The sequence below is a fragment of the Pempheris klunzingeri genome, chromosome 23 (assembly GCF_042242105.1).
Source record: "Pempheris klunzingeri isolate RE-2024b chromosome 23, fPemKlu1.hap1, whole genome shotgun sequence".
Classification (NCBI taxonomy): Eukaryota; Metazoa; Chordata; class Actinopteri; order Acropomatiformes; family Pempheridae; genus Pempheris; species Pempheris klunzingeri.
In genome coordinates, this window is record NC_092034.1 from 5,252,763 (window position 1) to 5,271,936 (window position 19,174).

The 19,174-nt window shown below is 44.5% G+C and overlaps 1 protein-coding gene across 2 annotated transcripts; it reads left to right on the plus strand.

The window, feature by feature from the left end:
* Nucleotides 1-1,076: 1,076 nt before the first annotated feature.
* arhgef11 (Rho guanine nucleotide exchange factor (GEF) 11) lies at nt 1,077-18,872 on the plus strand. 2 transcript variants are annotated; one of them, XM_070854438.1, is made up of 41 exons: nt 1,077-1,685; nt 3,486-3,577; nt 3,689-3,793; nt 4,016-4,065; nt 4,154-4,211; nt 4,311-4,510; nt 4,606-4,677; nt 4,900-5,007; nt 5,400-5,448; nt 5,582-5,619; nt 5,744-5,836; nt 6,084-6,152; nt 6,314-6,418; nt 6,518-6,616; nt 6,726-6,768; nt 6,909-7,005; nt 7,115-7,237; nt 7,841-7,864; nt 8,052-8,178; nt 8,441-8,534; nt 8,887-8,916; nt 9,108-9,240; nt 9,382-9,588; nt 9,847-9,894; nt 10,103-10,251; nt 10,461-10,601; nt 11,169-11,245; nt 11,393-11,512; nt 11,810-11,927; nt 12,031-12,179; nt 12,299-12,374; nt 12,470-12,652; nt 12,755-12,836; nt 12,926-13,006; nt 13,196-13,251; nt 13,345-13,479; nt 13,712-13,945; nt 14,399-14,506; nt 14,659-14,966; nt 15,197-15,329; nt 15,420-18,872. In XM_070854438.1, exons 1-41 carry the CDS (start codon nt 1,651-1,653, stop codon nt 15,467-15,469), a joined length of 4,299 nt encoding a protein of 1,432 aa, XP_070710539.1. In that variant the 5' UTR covers nt 1,077-1,650; the 3' UTR covers nt 15,470-18,872. The 2 variants fall into 2 exon arrangements, with proteins under 2 accessions (XP_070710539.1, XP_070710540.1); XM_070854439.1 differs by lacking the exon at nt 14,399-14,506.
* The last annotated feature ends 302 nt before the right edge of the window (nt 18,873-19,174 follow it).

Consider the following 19,174-nt stretch of genomic DNA (forward strand, 5'->3'; position numbering starts at 1 on the left):
CAGCAGAGATCATTATCTGGAGAACTGGGATTAAAAAATAAGGCAATTAATACATGCAACGATCTCGATTCACTTCTGAGTCGTCTGGCACACCACGAGAAAGCGAGAGAAGCAAATCCGGATTTTACCTCTGTGACTTGTTTTGGGAAAAGGACCTGAGGTGGAGCTTTACTGGAATCGTATTGCCTTCTAGCTAGCTGGCTATCGTGCAGCTTTAGGGCTTGATTTTGCACGAAAACGGGATATATCGAGCTGGAATTTACACGGACTACCATCATCTCGACCATTTTCATATATATCTATTCGCATGCACTTGGAGCCATGCTGGCTCCTCATATCGCAGACTTAGCTGGTTAGCTAGCTACCTCCAGAGGACCGACCCGTTGGCGCAGCTGAAAGCCGAACCCACGGCACTTTCGGGGGGACCGAGCACCAACGCAATGCCGAGGTTTGAAATAGGCCCACCGGTAGAGCTAACTTCAGCAAGCTAACGCTGGCTGGGTATAACGTTAGCAGGCCGCTTCAGATGGTGGTTATCATTCCTTAGTCTGGTCATTAGACAAGTCACAACTCAAAGTCGAGAAGCACCTTTAACTTTCTTTTCTGCACGGTGCTTTCATTTTTATTAGCCCAACGGCAAAACTAGCTAATGCCGGGTAATCTGCTAATTCGCTAACTAGCTAGTTCGTTAGCAACGGTAGCATCTGGGTTGGTTGTTGTTTACAGTGTATTAGCATGTGAATTTCTGCCAGATACAGTTAGCTTGGAAGCGTGTTGGGGTGGTGTGGTAATTGCCTTTTTTCCTAATCAAACTGAGGTACGTTTTTATGTGTACGGAGTGCTTTGCAATAACTAGCCACCTACATACAAAGCACAGATAATAACATTATTATTAAAAATCACTTAGACGCTAACATATTCTATGCAAGTTTATGACTGAGAAACGAGCGACATTTAAGGTCGTGTTCAGCCTGTGTGGGATTATACGGGTTGGCACATCTGCTCAAAGCCTCACATGTAAACAAGTCTAACTGCGTGTGAGGTTGTGGTTTTGGTATCTCACTGCACGGTGCCACTGGATCTATCATCACACGATAATGTCCTGTTATCTGGATTTGGGTTAAGCGTGTTGAAGCAGTTACTTTGAACTTATCTTGCAGGAATTAGCTTTACACAGACACTACAAGGCATGTTGACCTCCTGGAGCACAGCGAGACATATCAGCCATTCATTCATGATTGATGACCTTTGAGGAAGCAGACTGTCCTATATCCATTTTCCACTAACAGCTGTAGTTACTGCAGTTGATGTAGTATTTATTTTAAATGTAACCTAATGAAGAGTGATACTGAGGAGATTTGAGTGTTAGTTTTAGCAGCACTTTATTTTGAAGTCCCACTGACGCCTCACTGGAATCACTGGGGTGGATGGGAACATGAGGAGCGCTCTGTCTGATCTGAACCAGCTTCCAAGTAGCTTGAAGATCTGATCAAACGCACAACAACAGAGAGCCCCATTGTGTGGACTGAAACCCGAAGAGATGATGATGATGATGATGGGGATGATGATGATGGTGATGATGATAAAAGAGGCTCTGTGACAGCGTTGATCCCGCACCAGGAAGCAGAGGAGTGCCACAAGGCTGCAGACATGAGTCTCCGCCAACCCACCTCTACACTGGACAGGTATGAGCATCGCGTCCACTGCACCCGGACTGCTTCTCTTTCCGTGGTTAAAGATGCGTCTCAACACCTCTTCTCAGAAATGTAGTAGTCCCACATCAGCCAATTGACACAACTTTATCTAGCAGAGTCTAGTCACTGGAAATACTAGTTAGACAGGCTGTTTACTGGGGAATGATAAGGAACTACATCAAAGACAGAGAAAATACTCTATGCATGATAATTGTAGCAGCCAATGCATTCTTATTTAAAACCATCTTAACATAAAATACTTAGCAATCAAGTTTGTTTGTTATGGGTACCAGTCATCTTTACACTTTCATTCAATTTCACAACAGACATGCAACATTCCTCCATATTAATGCAGATAACTTAAACAAATTACACATTTTAAACCAGAATTAAAGCTGTTTCATATTGGATTTCAGCGGCATTAGAGCCTGAAGGTGCACCCCTTTCTAATTATTCATATGAGAACCTGGTTTTGTATCGATCATTTATTCTGAATCAAATCAGAAGATTCCCACCCCTATTGCTTACAGTTTTGGTGTCTGTTGTGTTGTGATTCTTCACCTGCTGTGTCCGCTTTGCTAAAACTGGATGCACTATAGTTCACCCTGTTTGTAGCCGTCAGTCATCACCACATTCACCACGTAGCCCTCCAACTGTGTCACTGTGATCGTCTAGTAGATGCATAGTTGTCTTGATCATGTGTCTTTCCTGTTTCTCCTGCTGTCAACTTTTTTCCCTGTGTGTGTGTGTCTGTGTGTGATCTTGTGCACGCGCCTACTACTGTGTCTGCGTGTCATGTGACAGCAGGGCAGCCAATAAGAAAAACAGTCACCTGTTCAGGTAGGACGGCTCTCCAGTGAGAGCTTGTGTCAGGGTTTGGGGTTAATGACACCTACAGATTGTACAGCTGTGGCAGCAAATTCCAGGGCGCTTGGGATACAGCACTATTTATTTAAGGGGAAGTCAAAGTATATTGCTTGTCCAAACCCCAAAATGTTTGAATATTAGGAGCAAATCCTCACATTCAGGATGCTAGAAAGTTTCTTCTTGATAGTAGATGTAAGAGAAGAATCTAGTTTGTTGTTGATTAGTTTTCCTACAATATACTGAGCCAAAGGGGACACTAGCTCAGTATCTCCAGATCTTAGTAAATCATAACGTATCTATCTAGATGGAATAATTAGTTTCACTTGCTTGGGGGGGGGGGGGGTGCATGTGAATTGTCCCTTTAAGCCAACCAGTCACCGCACCTCTGGAATAACACCAAATCACTTCAGTGTTTAAACTGTGCGTCATACTCCCTTAAATAAATATATTCTTGGAAGTCGCAGCTGCTCCCAGTGTTTACAATCTGTAAGGGTATAAAGGGCGTGGGGATGATTTGAACTCTTAGTCGGTTTCTCTGTGTCCCTTTCACTTTAAAAGACTGGTCTTCATTCTGAATTTTCTTCTCTCTCTGTCCCCTTTTCCCTGTTATCTTGTTGTTCCCTTCTTTTCTGTCATGCTCCGCTTTCAGCCCCTTTGCTGCTTGGTGAGTTTTCCCTTCAACTGCTTTCTTGTTGCCCCTCGTGCATTTTCTCATGCTCTCTTTACCCCACGTGTCTGACCATGCGCCTCCTTTGAATCTTCTGCCTCTTACCCCCCTCCCTTCGTAAGCTTCTCCCTCTCTTCATGTATTCCCTTCAGATCTCTCCCTCCCCACTCCAACCAGCCCTCCCAGCCCTTTGTTAAATCACCACGTTTAGTATTATTTCATGCTAAGCCTCTCTTTCTCTCATCTCTTAAACACAGGCTCAGCAGTCTGACCATCGGGGACTCGGAGCGCAAATCCTCTGCCACCCAGCAGAGGGAGCCAACAGCTGACGTCCCTGCTGAGAGTACTGGTAACTGCGACTTCCCATGCTGGTTTATGTTTTTGTATCTGGATCGATATGATATGATATGCTTTAACATCCCACAAACACCCTTTTCATCCTTCTGCCCTTCTCTCCCAGGTCCTGGTCTCGTCCAGAGATGTGTGGTGGTGCAGAAGGACCAGCTTGGTTTCGGCTTCACAGTGTGTGGGGAGAGAGTCAAGCTTGTGCAGAATGTCCGACCAGGTGAGCGCCGCTGATGTGTTGATGTTACCATAATACTTACACTCTTATTTGACCGTCCTCAAACTACGATAGCAGATTACGTCGGAGATCATTTTTCAAATACAAAATGATCTATGAAGTGGACGGTGATAAAGAAGCAGTTTGTAGTAGCATGACATATGAATCCAGTTGGTTTTCTCTCTGCACATGAGCTTCACTGCGTGCCTGCGCTCGTCTTTACAGGTGGTGCAGCAGTCAAGGCCGGGGTCCAAGAAGGGGACCGAATCATTAAGGTTTCTACTAGTTTCCATCACAGCCACTGAATCTTTGGGCTTCTTACTTATTAGTGTTGCTGATTTTCCGTCTGTCTCCCTCCATCAGGTGAACGGCTCGCTGGTGTCCTCCATGTCCCATCAGGAGGTGGTAAAGCTCATCAAATGTGAGTTTTTCTTTGTGTGTTTTGTGTGTTAGGTTTGTGTGTGTTCTTTTCCCTGTGTGTATCTGATTCAATTTTTTTTTTTTTTAAATCGTCCTACAGCTGGAACATATGTAGCTCTTACATTACAAGGGCCGCCCCCTTCAGCTGCCTCCTTGCCCTTAGAGCCTCTCCCTACTGACCTCGCACCCAATCAAAGAGCGTCAGTGGGTGGGGAGGCTCCTCCCCCTCCACCTCCACCTTTGCCCTCTGGACTGAGCAGCACCCCTTCCCAAAGAATCACCGGACCCAAACCACTACTGGTAAGTGAAATTACATTAAGGAGGAGGATCATCGTGCATCAGTGCTGAGTGAAAGAAATGATCTCCAATTTTGTTGTGAATGTGTTTTTTTTAAGGACCCAGAAGTACAAAAACATGCCACTCAGATACTCAGGAAAATGCTGGAGCAGGAAGAGGCTGAACTGCAGGTACTCACTCTCACACAAACAATATTATTTTAAGAGCTTGACACAGTTGTGATCCCTGAGAAAATAGAGAACTTCCATGTAAGGAGGCATAATGTCTTACATCATTTTATAATGAAGAATTCTATATCACCTCTTGTTGCATAGTGTTATATGTGTAATTAGTTAGAGTGAAGCTTTGCCCACAAAATCTGCTGTTTATAACCAAATCTGACCCATTTACAGGACTTGATGGAGGAGCAGTTGAGGAACCCGTCGCCGTCACTGGAGGAGCGGATTGAAAGTGCCAAGAGGAGAGCTAACCAAGTCAGGGTCAAGATTCAGCAAGATCTGGTGAGGAGACCCGACCGTTCATATTTAGTATATTTATTTATTAAGTATATTTAAATTCACTGGTCACAAATTCACAAAGTCATGTGACCATTTAAATACAAATTCAAGACGAAGTGGTCTGACAGAAACAATATTATTCATGTTAATATGATATTATATCTGATTATGTAGACAAAACAAGATTTTTAAAGATGGTCAGGTTTTAGTTCAGACAACGTCAAAGTGTTTTAAATTCAACTCATGTCAGTGTTGTGCTGACAGCTGTGTTCTGCTGCTCCCCCCCCCCCGATTGGCTCAAATCATTGAATCAATCCTGCTCAAATGATGACGCGCATAATTTGCCTTCGGAGCCGGTGCTGAAATTTAACTGATGCTTTATTCTGATTCTGCAGGAGGGAACGCGATCAGAATCTGTCACAAGCTACGTCATAGCAGGAGAAGGTTTGTATCTCTTTGTTGTAACTGTCTTAGAGGCTTTCTGAACAGAATGATTAATCATCTAAGTGCTGTATCAAATTGGCTTGAAATGGGTCTTCTGTTGTGGAATACACCGTCCGACTCTGTGCTTTGGCAGGTCGACTATCAATGGATTCAAGCGAAGGGGACGTGGAGGTAGGCTGCACAGTCTTGTGTCTTCAGAAACTAGTGAGACTGTATGTGTGTGTTTGTGTATGAGACGCTCCCACTCATCCCCGTACCCCTCATCCTCCCTGCTCCTGCTCCTCCTCCTCCCCAGGCCTTTGAGAGTCCCCACTCCTCCCCCTCATCCTCCTTCAGGACCCCCCAACACCGACGGCAGAACTCCGACACACACGCCCTGTCTGATTCGGTGAGATGGACACACGCACTTGCACTCACAAGATAGATGTCCCCGGCAGTAAGACCGAGAGGATGATTTACCACCACGACCCTTAATTCACATTTCACGTCATCCAACTCTTTTGCCCTGAGCACCGCATGTGCAGTATATGAATGAAAATGGCAGATGTGTTTGGACCCACTGTCACTGTGCCGAGCCTGTGACCTTCCAAGTGCCTTCCGTTACTTTAAATCTGTGTGTGCATCTGTGTTCAAAGGGCGGAAAGGCCCAGATCATCGGCCCTGAGGAAGAGGATGAAGAAGATAACGGCTACGCGTTTAATGAGGTGACAGTGACATTTGGTGTGACTGTAATCAAACCGCTTTCATGTGATTTTTCCGTGGTCTTTCCTTCGCCGCCTCTGTGTTTTCCTCCTTGTGCTGCACTGCATTCTCCCCTTCCCTGATTCTTTTACACTTTGTCACATGTTTCTCTGTCCTTCTGCAGATGGATGGCCCGTTCCAGGACATCGAGTTGCTGAAGTCACGACCGGCACACATGGCTGTGTTTATGAGATATGTCTTCACTCAGCTTCTGGACCCCAACCCTTTGGTCAGTCCACGTGAATTTAAATTCATTCTGTAATTTCGGGATGACTTTTTACGTGTGGGTTTGCTTGCTCACATTTCTAATTATATTTCTCTACTATAGTTGTTTTATCTCTCGGTCGAGGCCTACTTGGGTTCCAGTCCTAAAGACGCTCGCGCACTTGCACCTCAGATCTGCTCGCATTTCCTGGACCCAGATGCTGTACGTAACAACATGTCTTGTTGAATTATTTTTAGATTCTGTTGTATACCAGTATTGGCTGCTAATGTGTGATTATAATAGAAAATGGTGTTTTTTTCCCCCCTTATAGCCCCTGAAAATCAAAGTGCGAGAGGAATATCTAACAGATATAGGTAAGACAAGCTACTTGTGTTGTAGCCTCCAATCAAAGACTTGTAAGGTCTTATTTTGAAAAATTAATCCACATAGCTGCAATGATTGTTAGCTTGTGAGAAAGTGTACCCGCTGACATAACTGTCCATCGTGCCTTCAGAAAGCCGACTTCATGCCCAGGAGGACATCAGAGGACCTTTGTCTGAGCTGCAGCAGCAGGTGCTGCCGGACATTCAGGACCAGATACAGGACTACAGGTGCATTACTTAAGATTTGTTCTGTTTGTAACTTTGATGAAGTCTAACAGTAGGAGTCACTCAGTCAGTCCACATTAACCTGCTAAGCTTGTGTTTCTGTGTTTGATAGGAACAAGCAGATGATGGGTCTTGGCTCTCTGTTTGGAGAAGGAGACCTGCAGCAATTGGATGGAGACCCAGTGAAAGAGAGACAGGTGGTGGACAGACAGGTCACCGCCCTATGGGAAATACTGTGAGTCTGTCTTGCTCTGCTTTTGCGTTATCTTTTTTCTGTTACCAAAAACTGTAAAATTGCAATAACTTGAGCTTCGTGGTGAGGGCACGGGTTCATTATCCGGACAAGCTGACTCACCTTTATCTAAACTAGAGATGATCCAAATGTTTATTTTTACTGAAGTTGTCAAGTAAAGTCAAGATTCAAGCTTAAGTTCCCTAATTATACTTTGAACACGTGGCTCTAACCATGAAGTGAATATTAACACACACACATGCACACACTAAGACTGTTGAACCAGGTTTGCCTAGCAACAGGGTCAGCTGTTTGGGGCCCAATAAAATTGTTATTACAAAGCGACAGAAGGCGCTCACCCAGGCTATCATAACAAAGGTCATTACCACAGACGCAAAAGCTGGAAACCACATGACATTTACTTCTTTGATGTTCTACACACACAGACCGTCACATGACTTCTGCACTGCGGTCTGTTTCTTACATCGCTGTTTGCACCTGAGCGAAGTGGACTTCACTTCGAGGAATTAAACTGGATATCTCTTTTTATGTCTTGTGGAGGGAGTTAAAATCCATTTTGTGTGTCTCTTTCTGTTCCCGCTCCAGATCAAAGCATGAGGAGGACAGAAGGTAAAAGAAACATTTTGTCTCTTGGAATAAAATGGAATCAAACAGCAACACCTGTCTGAGGGAGTTGCCTTCTTCCTAAACGTCCTGTCTTTGTGGACTATTCCCCTCACGCCCCCCTCCCCCTCAAGCCTAACACATATGTCCTGTCTTCTCTGTCTCTCTCTGCCCCCTCGCTCGTCTCCCTCAGCTCTCCTCTGGCGTCGGCCGTGCTCCTATACCTGCGTCACTCTGGTATCAAGCTAAGGGACTCCAAGGTCTTCCCTGGCCTGAGCACTGAGAAGGAGAAGTGGCTCGCTTTCTTAAAGACGAAAAAGGTAAGAATGGCAACAGGAAAAAAAGCAGGGATGGGAGAGAGGTTATGTTGAAACTACCCACTTACAAAGTAACACTGTAGTATTTAGGGTATTCTCTACACACCTATAGTTCACCTGTAGGAGTCTTGTTTACCAGTTTGAGTGCACAAAAATGAACCGGTGTTGCAAAATAAAGATTAAAAAAAAGAATAGAAGTCAATGAATGATAATAAGGTATATACGTTAATCTTCTTGCACGGCCTCTCGTCTCCTCTCTCCACAGCTGAGTGGTCCCAAGAAAGAGAAAGATGGAGAGGATAAAAAGAGGAATCCCATCCTGAAGTACATCGGCAAACCCCGGACCACATCCCAGTCCAGTAAATACAACACACACACACACACACACACACACACACACACACATTCATACATGGAAAATGAAGACATTTACAGTAAATGATGACTAGTACCTCAGGCTTCATTAAGGGATATTTGTAACCATCGCTCGATCACTATCAGCTGACACTGTTGGTACACTGGCACACAACATTAGAGGCACGCTAACACTAACATGTGATGCTCTCACTCATTGTATTTGTCAGACGATATTGATTTCTGTCTGTCCTCTGTTTGCCCTTTTATTGTTTCATTTATTGATTTATTGAATTTTCATCATGTCTTGTTGTTCTGATTTCATTGTTTTCTGTTTGGTTCATTTTGTTTTTGTAGCATTCCATATCCCGTTGTCACCCACCGAAGGTACATTGCACTTGTGTTTTTACTATTTAGTTACATTTTGCTTTTCAACAAGCATACCCTACTAAGTTCTTCTTCGGGGACTGCATGTAGTTTGAAGACCACCGTGTACCATCTCATTTTATGAGTCAACCCTTTCTGCTGATCATGCAGCCGACTGTTTTAACATCCTGTACAATTACGTGTGTGTGCAGTCCGTCCCGGCAGTGTGAGGAACATCATTCAGCAGTTTGAGAATCACACCGAGACGACAGAGGAGGAGGGAGGTGACGCTGCTGACCCCCAGAGGCTCTCCTCCAGTAGCCTTGGGGAAGACAGCATGGACAGGTAGCTCTGAAGTTCTACTCAAACTACCATCATCACCTGTAGTATACATATTCAATATCGGCTTATTGCACCTCACTGAAAGTGTTTGATGCTGATTTTGTGAAACGCTGTATGTTTCTGTAACACTCTTTTTTTTCGCAGCCCTACAGTTTCAGTGCGTCTTGCACGTAGCGAGTCGCTGAAGGCTCAAGGAGAAGGGCGTCGGCGCGGCGTTGTCTCAGGAACGGAGTCTGTCCCTCGCTCTCGCAGTGATGTGGACATGGAGGACTGCGGGGAGGAGAGGGAGGGGCCGGGCCTCAGGCCGCTGCAGCACAGCACCTCGTCATCTGCATCCAGCAGCTCTGCACGGTAAAGATTCACGAAGCCGGACTCATCGGGGTGTCTTTTTTTTTTTTTATTGACTTTTGGAATCATCTCAGAGAAGATACTAAGATACAGACGTTTGTTTTCATCCTATAGGCAGGGATGCATTCAAATAAATAGATAAGCTTCAAGGAATCAAAACTCTCCCCCTCGGTTACACCCCTAACACCCCGGACGTTACCCCTGGAAGTGTAGGTTTTCACCTCATGCCATCTCTCTCTCTCCACTCTCTCTCAAACTCAGGTCTCTAGAGAACCCTACACCCCCATACACCCCTCGGTCTAGACGCAGGTGAGTCTCCATGTCCTCCCCAGAGATGGCTGAGAGGAAATATAAACAAAGATGGCTGACTTCTTTCCCACATTTTAGAATAGCTATTTTAGTGTACAAAATGTTTGTTTTTCCTGTCTCATTTGTTTTCTGCCACCATCTGTCCATGTGCATGTTGGTCCATCTCCCCTACCTGTATTTATGTGTGTGTGTGTGTGTGACTCTGTAGGAGTGTAGAGTCTCCGTTGGCCCTGCTGCCAGACGCCGCGGCGCTGGAGGAGGAGGTGTGTGACGGTCAGAACTGGCAGGACACAGTTCCTCCTCAGCTCCTCGCCACGCTCAGTCCGAGGGAGGTGGAACGACAGGCCGTCATATATGGTACAAGTCAAATTCAACACACACGTTAACGGCAGACATTTGACCATGATTGTAATGATCCTTTAACCGTACAGGAACAACAGCCTTGAGAACTTTAAAAAGCTTTTTTTAAAATGAGATCACAGGTATCTCATAAATGTGGTTGGAAGTAAGGCGGTAGCGCACTTCTGTTGATAACCTCCATTTGATCCTCTTGTCTTCATCATCAGAGCTCTTCACCACAGAGGTTTCCCACCTTCGGACCTTGAGGGTCCTGGACCAGGTCTTTTTCCAGAAGATGAGGTCTGTGCTGAACTCTGATGAGCTGGCCTGCATCTTCCCCAACCTGCCCCAGGTCTATGAATTCCACGGTCAGTGTGTGTGTGTGTGTGTGTGTCAGGGTATTTAAATGTCTTAATTTGGCAGTTACAAAAACAAACCTAGCACTTATTTGATTGTATGTACAGTAGGCTTGAACGCTTCATCAAAATATTATTAAAATCGCAATATGGCATAGTGCAACATTTAAATTGCAGGAGCTGTAACTTTTAAAGATAAAGGTAAAATGTGTCGCAACATACGGTTATAAGGGCTGGTGCTTGGTAAATAGTAATTAGTGAAGCAAATACTAAGCAGAGGTTGTAACTGTTGGGTATTAGCTCAGTCTGCAGCTCTACTGAGTCAATATGTATTCTGGGCTTTAATTTAGAGCCACCATGGAAGTATATGGTTTGATGTTATTGTCTTACTGGACTAGCAAATACTGGTTTGCACCATGGGCTGTATGATGAAGTTTTTATGCCTTAATAGATGATCTAATTGGTAGTATTTTAAATAATTGAAGTGATGATGGATGACCAGTAAAACTTTAGTAATGTAGTATAAACACTCTTTGACCACAGCAAGGCCCCTTAATGTTCTGTACATCTTCTTTGCAGCAAGTCTGTGCGAGGCGATGAAGAAAAAACGAGAAACCCCCGTTGTTCAGGACATTGGGGACGTTCTGCTTGCCAGTGTGAGTAAAATAACCATCGTTTTCATTCGCCGTCATTTTTTTTCTTCCCTCCGTTCTCATCGTCTCATTCTTGTTCTGCTGCAGTGTGAAAGGTGTTAATGTGCAGCGTCTCCACTGCAGTATGGTAACAGTGGTGTGTGTTTGTAGTTTGAAGGTGCAGATGGAGAGGAGTTTCAGGAACAAGTGTCCCAGCTGTGCAGCCAGCAATCTCTGGAGCTCATCAAGAACAAACAACGTAAAGATCCTCGCTTCGCCCACATTATCCAGGTACACACACACACACACACACACACACACACAGACACGCCTCATCTCCGTCTTCTAATATTAGTACCAACTGTACAAGTAGTTGTAACTATGTTAGTACTTAACTCCTGTTTGTCATTTGGATTATAAAATAGTAGGATTTAGTTCATCTTTTTAGTTTGTATGTTACCATACCTATAGAAAAATCTATGATTCGCCATAAACATTGTAAGCTAACCCAGAGGACGCGTGTCTCTGCCTCCTTCTCTGTCTAACGTCTGTCCTAACCTCGTGCTGATGTGTTTGACGTGTGTTCAGGAGTGTGAGGCGAGCCCACACTGTCGGAGGCTGCAGCTCAAAGACCTGCTGGTGTCAGAGATGCAGAGACTCACCAAGTACCCCCTGCTGCTGGACAACATCATTAAACACACAGAGGGTGAGGAATCAAGAGATGCACTGGGAGATAAACACCAACAGAGGAAAACTTTGCCAAAAAAAAAGGTAGATTTTTGAGACGGACATTCTTGTTTTTCCCTCAGCCGCTTCGTCGGACCTCCTCTCACTTCAGCGCGCCCAGGCTTGTTGCCGAGGGATACTGCAGGCTGTTAACGAGGTTGTCAGGGAAACAGAACACCGGCAACGCCTCAGCCAATACCAACGCAGGCTGGACGCTGCCCCTATATTCAAGGTAGTCAATTAGTTTATGCTGGTTGCTTCATTTATGTCTTTCCCTTCTCGTTCTGCAGGCGTGTCCCGTAGAAGCCTTTCCTCCTTGAATGAGTTTTGATGTGTTCTTCTCTCTCACAGAGTCTGGACCTCACCACTAAAAGAATGATTCATGAAGGTCCTCTCACGTGGAAAGTCAGCAAAGATAAGCAGATAGGTCAGTATCTCTGCATGGGCACATTCGGTGTCGATACGATCTCATAAGTTTGGTTTCGTACCGTTTAATCACACATCTCTGCGTCCCACCATCAGAGATTCAAGCGCTGCTGCTGTCAGACTGCCTGGTCCTTCTACAGAGGGGACCAGATGACCGACTGCAGCTGAGATATCCATCCCGCTGGCTGGGTGGAGGCGGTGGGGGCAGCGGAGACAGCAAGACCTCTTTTAGCCCTCTGGTGAAGCTGGACTCTCTGCTGGTCCGCTCGGTAGCCACAGGTAAGACTGTGGTCACACCCAAGGAGCTTTCAAGCAAGACTTGCTCTCCTGCTTTTCGTGGTCCTGATCAAATGTGTAAATCATGTAACTCTTTCTCTCCAGACAACAAAGCCCTCTACGTCATCAGCACCACAGAGAGACAGATCTATGAGCTGGTGGCTGGGACGTCATCAGAGAAAAACACGTAAGCTCTTTTCTATAACTGGTATTTGCCTCAGACAGGCATCCATCTCCTTCTTCGGCCTCCAGAAACTCATGATTTTTGTTTTTCAGCTGGAAAGATTTACTGGAGAAGACCATTGCATCATCTGGTGGGTCATCACCCCTGATCAATCACGGATCCATGCATCTTTCGTGAGTAAATCTTGCATCTGAGAAATAGATATGAATGATAAATGAAGTCATGTGTCTGAGCTCTTTGACTCTTTGACTACTTAAATTACTTTTAAAGTAGACCTTTTTTTTTTTCCATTTGCTTGTCATCTTCTTTTACACGTTAACCTTGCCTATGCTTAGCATGTGATATGTTTGTATTTTCTGTAGCACCCCCAGTCTACGCAGTGCATCCCCAGTCTCAACTGGTAGTAATGTCTATGCAGGTACCAACCACATCATAACCATCACCCACAAATATTTCAATATTCGTTTGATCGTTCTGTTTTTGGTGAAACTTCTTTTTGTACATTTCCCAGACAACTCCCTGACAGAGCAGTCAGACTCCACAGAGACTCATTCCTCCAGCGACGACATTGTGCTCTCAGCCAACACACCTTCGGACCAATCAGAAACACAAGCAGTCGGTGTGGCAGAGGCCGCTTTACAAGACGGTGAGAGAGAATCAAAAACAGCTGCATCACTTCTACAAACGTGTGGGCGCTGGACTTATTTTGTCTTTGAATTTGATATAAAGCATGTAATAATCTTATTTTAATTAGTTTAGAGTAATTCAATCTAGGTATAAGTATAGAAATTGCGTATTAGTAATACGCTGATAATCATCCACGAGGAATTAATTTCTTTGTCTTTTTTTTTTTCGTTGCTGTTTTCATGCCTCTACAGTTGAAACACTAAGGCAGCTCATATTACGAGATTTGGAAGAGGACGGCTGGAGCCACGACTCAGACGACACACCCACCAACGAGACGGCCAATGAAAGGAGCTCGTTCACCGAGAGACAGCGGCCAGAGTCTCTGGAGACTGTCCTCAACTTCAGCACCAATGACTGGGAGGCCGAGCCTGATGAGGTCCCGCCCTCAGACACAGAGCAGCACAGCGTTCAGGTCATCAGGAAAGGTAGCGGTCAGATTGAGGAAAGCTTTCAAATCATCAGTTCTTCAACAGGGCTGGCTGACCCCTCTGAGTTCATTCAAACCTCAGATACAAATTTGACACCGTTTATTTCAAGATAAATCACAACTGATAGGCGTAAACTCCCCATTGTTTCCCGTGAGATGAATATTTTGGTGGTTGAACTGAATTCAGCTGACTGTGCTTTCTGTTTCTGTTTTTGATAAAATCTGGGTATCTTTGATGGCTGCCTTCCTCCGCATGTTTTCTCTGCACTCTGGTGATTCATAATTTTGTTTCTTACACACTTTATCTCCTCTTTTTCTTGTGTCTGCTCGCTCCTCACAACACGACGACACACTGATCCCACACTCGCTCCTCCCTCACTCTTTGTCACTCTTCTTTCATTCACACACACCAAACACCTTTCTTTGTCACACGTCTGTCCTCTGTGCATAGCCATGGTTGCGGGTCCTTCTTCTTCTTCTTCTGTCCCTGACGACATCACTGATGTCACCCTCCCCTCCGACCAATCATCCAAAGCGAGAGGCGAGTCCACTACGCAGGGTAATGATAACTAAATTAGTCGAGCGCTGTAGGTTTTCTCAGACAAACGCATTATTTTATTGACGTGTGTAGTAATCATCAGGATAATAGATAGAAAATAAGATCTATACTGACCCCGGAAATGACTTACTGGCATGCTTTGTGTGCTCTAGGGAACACTTTCTACCTGGTAATGCCTACAGAGCAGGGAGAGAGCGTCATTGACGACCTCAACGACCCTCCAACACCCACCGCCAGCCACTTCCCTCAGCCTCTGGATGAAGTAATGTCGCCACAGACACGGCTGGAAGAGGAAACGCCCGCTTGCGGTCCGGAGCCCGTCCAATCAGACGCTACGCAACTGGAACAGGAAGAAGAAACGGGCCAACCGCAGGCTGAGCACCAGAGCCACGTGATCAAAAATGTGGACGAGATTTTCCACACGATTGAAGGGTTGATGAGCAAGTTGCGCCAGCTGAAGGTGAGTTTGTGTTAATATGGCAACGAGGCGCCTGATGTCCATCAACTCTCGTACTGTTTCAACACACAATGATCATACGTAGTGTTGATGAAAGGGGGAGGGACTGTAATGAATATGCAGCATGGTAAAAAAAAATGTCCACTCAGTCTCCACTTCTCAGCAGCTAGAATAGTTATCGTTATGTTCTAATCATATCATTTTGGCTTTTCCACGTCGTCACCCCTTCACAGGAAATAGAAAAGGCCCATCACACACTTTTGCAAACCCTCAGAGAGCCTTCTGTCCATCAGGAGTCAGAGGACCAACAGTGTCCCTCAGCAACCGTGTCCAGAACACCATCTCTGGATCGCGGCTCAGGAGAAGGTGACGAGGGCAAATTACAAAATAATGGCTGACGACAGAGTTTCAATGCTTTTCTGTACTAAGTGATATCTTTTTTCCCAACTCGACCAGGCAAAGAGGGAAGCGTAGCAGAGCCCAAGATTCAGTCGACTGGATTCTGACCCCGCTGCAGAGTGGATTTGCTTGCATTCGCTCAATCTTGATTGTTGGCGTACGGACGCACCCCACGAGTACCCACTGTCAGACTCGGGCGCCTCAGCCCCGCCTCCCCGCGCCCCTTGTCCCTGCATGCACTGGCCAGTGGGACAGAGCCAAGGAACGACCACGGCTGGTTTTGTTTTTGTTTTCTGTTGCGCTGAGACACGAGGGACGCTTGCCGCAATTTCTGAGGTCGGCCCAACTTCTGACCTTACCAGAGCACAAGGGAGTCGAGGGCGGAGTGAGGAAAAAGTATGAAGGAACAAACAGGCAGAAGACAAGTTGACTGGTGAAGAGAAAGGAAATGATGGAGTAATTGAAAGTGGGAAAAAATGACCAAGTCAGATATTCTTGAAGGAAAATGAGTCGTATGTGTCGCTTTAAAGAGCTGGTTGAAGGAACGGAGCAGAAAAGTGTTGACATGTTAATTTAAGGAATAATCCGAGGGACCCGTCACCCCTGCACTTTACCCACAATGCATCCCTCTGTTATGTACGTCCTCTACAGTGGACGGATCAGGGACTGGAGATGCCACTGGCTTTATTTAAGGGGCCGCCACTTGAGCCAAGATGGCCTCCGAGGGTTCCCTCCCCCCCCCCCTCCACTGGTTGCTTTACACTGAGTTCACCTGCCATCACGGCCGAAGGACTGTGTCTATATAATTCAGGTTATTTGCACTGGGTAAGAAAACCAATATCACACACACACACACACACAAACTCACACACATCATTTAACCATTTCATTCATCTCAGACCTTCATATCTGACACACTGTGGAGAAACCCCTTGTCTTTGAGAACAGTTGCAGCCGCACTGACATGTTCTTTAGCCTTCATTTAAGCTATAAGATGGCTGTTTGGAAGCATCAGTGCAACATATCGATCATTATTACTTTGTTCACAATGATTGTTCACTTTTATGTTTTGGAAACACTACTGCGCTGTTTACTACTGAAATGCTGGCAGGTTTTATTTTCAGCGCTGCTTCTGAGGTGTACAGGGATCTCAGCAGATAAGATAGCAAGCTCAGTGGATTCACACAGCTGTTCTGATCATGTAAAGTTGTTACGGTTGAAGCTCGGGAGATTAGGGATGTTTCGGGGCAAAGTTCAAGACGGGCAATGTTGACGACAAGTGTGAGGAAACGGGACAAATAGAGATTCAAACATGGAAACTTGAATTTTCAGTGAAAACCTGTTTGTCACTCAATCAAATTGCTGCCAAATATCACCGCCGACATTGCCTGTCTGCACTTCAACATTTGTGCATCCTTTCGCCCTCTCTCCAGTGTATTGTGTGTGTAAATACCACAAACGGTAAATACTGTGAACCAGCAACTTATCCCTTCTCCCATCTAGTGGTCGTACTGTACATAGTGTTTATATCCACCTAGCCCACATCCAAAGCCATGAAAGGACTGCGCTCTTTACCAAGTAGCTTTCCAGTGAGTGCCCCCCCCCCCACCCACACCTTCCTGCACAGAACAACTTATATTTACCGGGAAAAATAAAAAATAAAACGTTGTGAAGTTTAATTTCACAGACTCACGTATAGACACACGGTCCAAGTAAGACAACACTGCGATGTACAACTGTTCTGTGATCACAGCACAGTTAGATGAAGCAAAAATGAATTCCAAGGAATAATTTGGCATTTTGGGAAATACACTTTCATCCACCAGCACCTCTAAAGCTCACTAGTACCACGCCCTGAAGTCTGTTACCTTTTAGTCTCCACGTGTTTTTTTGCTGAGCTAAGCCGACCAGCTGCATGCTCCAGCTCTGTACTTACTCCAAACAGTACACGCAGAGTGGTATCATCTCATCTGACACTCGTCAAGACGGCAACAAGCGTAGTTCCCAAAATGTCGAACTATCCCATGAGCTATTTTCAGATCATATTAAGGGGTGATTTCATGTCCTTTGACATTCAGAGATGTTTTCCTGAGCCTTTGGTTGAGGCATCTGTAACCAGCAAAGACTGACCTTAAAGCCAAGTCATTTTCTCTCTTTGTCTCCAACTCCATCTGTCTGGAACTGATTCTGATACACGCTAGACAGAAAATATGTATTTAAGCGAGGGCACAGAAGAACTTCTTTAAGAGAAGCTATTTCATGCACCAGTTTAAATGTGTTTTCTCTTCGTTCAGAGCTTCGTTCTTTCCCTCATCGAGCTGGGCAGAATCACACGGGACTGAATTTTATTTGAGCTGGTTTCAAATACTAACCCATGAGCTCTTTAGTGAGGTACCCAGCCCCTCTACCAGCGTCACAACTGACCATACACTACCAAGCAAGGAGCCAAGTATATTAACACACTACCAGCCATTGATTTTACTATTAAAAATGATATTTCACTGCCTGGTGGAAGGTTTTCACTGTTTGGCCGACACTCGCTAAAAGTTATTGATGAATTGTCGCATGTGAACAAAAAAAAAAAATGAATTGCAGCTTCAAGTGAGAGCGACTGATCGGTAGGACAGCTGAGCTAAGCGGCTGACCCTGTAGGAACCGGAGGAATTTGTGCTGAAAAATGTAAAAATCTTCTACCAAAGTGAAATATCTCCTCAGAGGTGTTGAAGGGAACACAGACAGCTTGTTTGGACTTTTTTTTTTTTAGCTGATTTTCATGCATCTCAGACCAGAAGACACCAGCTTTGTGTTAAAAGACAGTTTGGACAGTACAACACACAGTCATCACGTATGTACATAACATATTTGTTGTACTTAATCTGACCCAAAAAAGCTGCCCGATGGTCTGAGCTGGTTGAATTAGGACCTTTTCCTCTCCTCCACACATCTCCTTTTATTTCCTCCCACCTCTAACTACAGCATTTTTCATCTCCAATTTCTACCTCTACACTTCAGTTTCTTTGTATCATCAATATCTTTTTTTTTTCCATACATCTATCTCGTACATTGACATGAGCGTTGTGGCCTAAACGGCTGTAAAAGGAAACAGAAAAAAGGCTATAATGGATTCCTTTTGTTTTTTTTTTTAAATGTTGCACAACAAACTTCCCTGCACGGTGCAAACTACTGTATGCATACACATCTTTAACTATCATCTCATTGTCTTTTTATTTTGTCTTTTTTTTTAAAAACAAAAATCTTGTTCACTCGTGTAATATAGAGATCAGACCCACTTGTTTTATATATGTTAATTTTTTTCTGTAAAGCCTTAGTCCTTGTATTTGATTTTATTTTTGTAGATATGATTAAAAAAAAAAAAGAGGATGTATAAATTATTTTCTTCTCCCTTGTTTTTAAAATTGGTGAGATTGTTTAGCTGCACAGAAGGAAAAAAAGAGCTCATGTCTCAGATTCATGTGTTTTGTGAGATTAAAAAGAAACTGGATAAAATTACTAATGTGGGCTGTGAGTTATTTTAGGCGGGTTTTAGAATTAAATGTTTGGTTTATTTACTTAATTTCACACAATGTGTATCATCACTTTTGGACCAAAGTAAGGATTTTCAAACTCTACCACATTTTTCAAACCATCCAATTTGAGAGGAATTGTTCTCAAACCCAATTCCAGCAAACACTTTTGTGCCTTTACTCATGAGCACATGGCTCTTCATCATCTTCATCTGTTCTCATTGCTCAGAGTTGCCATTTGTGGGATGTTATTCGCAACCACTCAGACTGAGCTGGTCATCTCTACAA

What these genes read in the sequence shown, in the direction of transcription:
- arhgef11 (XM_070854438.1), top strand. Translation starts at nt 1,651, where the DNA reads ATGAGTCTCCGCCAACCCACCTCTACACTGGACAG. An exon ending in CCGGACCCAAACCACTACTG is followed by an intron (nt 4,511 to 4,605) that starts GTAAGTGAAATT and finishes GTTTTTTTTAAG; the next exon opens with GACCCAGAAGTACAAAAACA. An exon ending in AAGCATGAGGAGGACAGAAG is followed by an intron (nt 7,865 to 8,051) that starts GTAAAAGAAACA and finishes CGTCTCCCTCAG; the next exon opens with CTCTCCTCTGGCGTCGGCCG.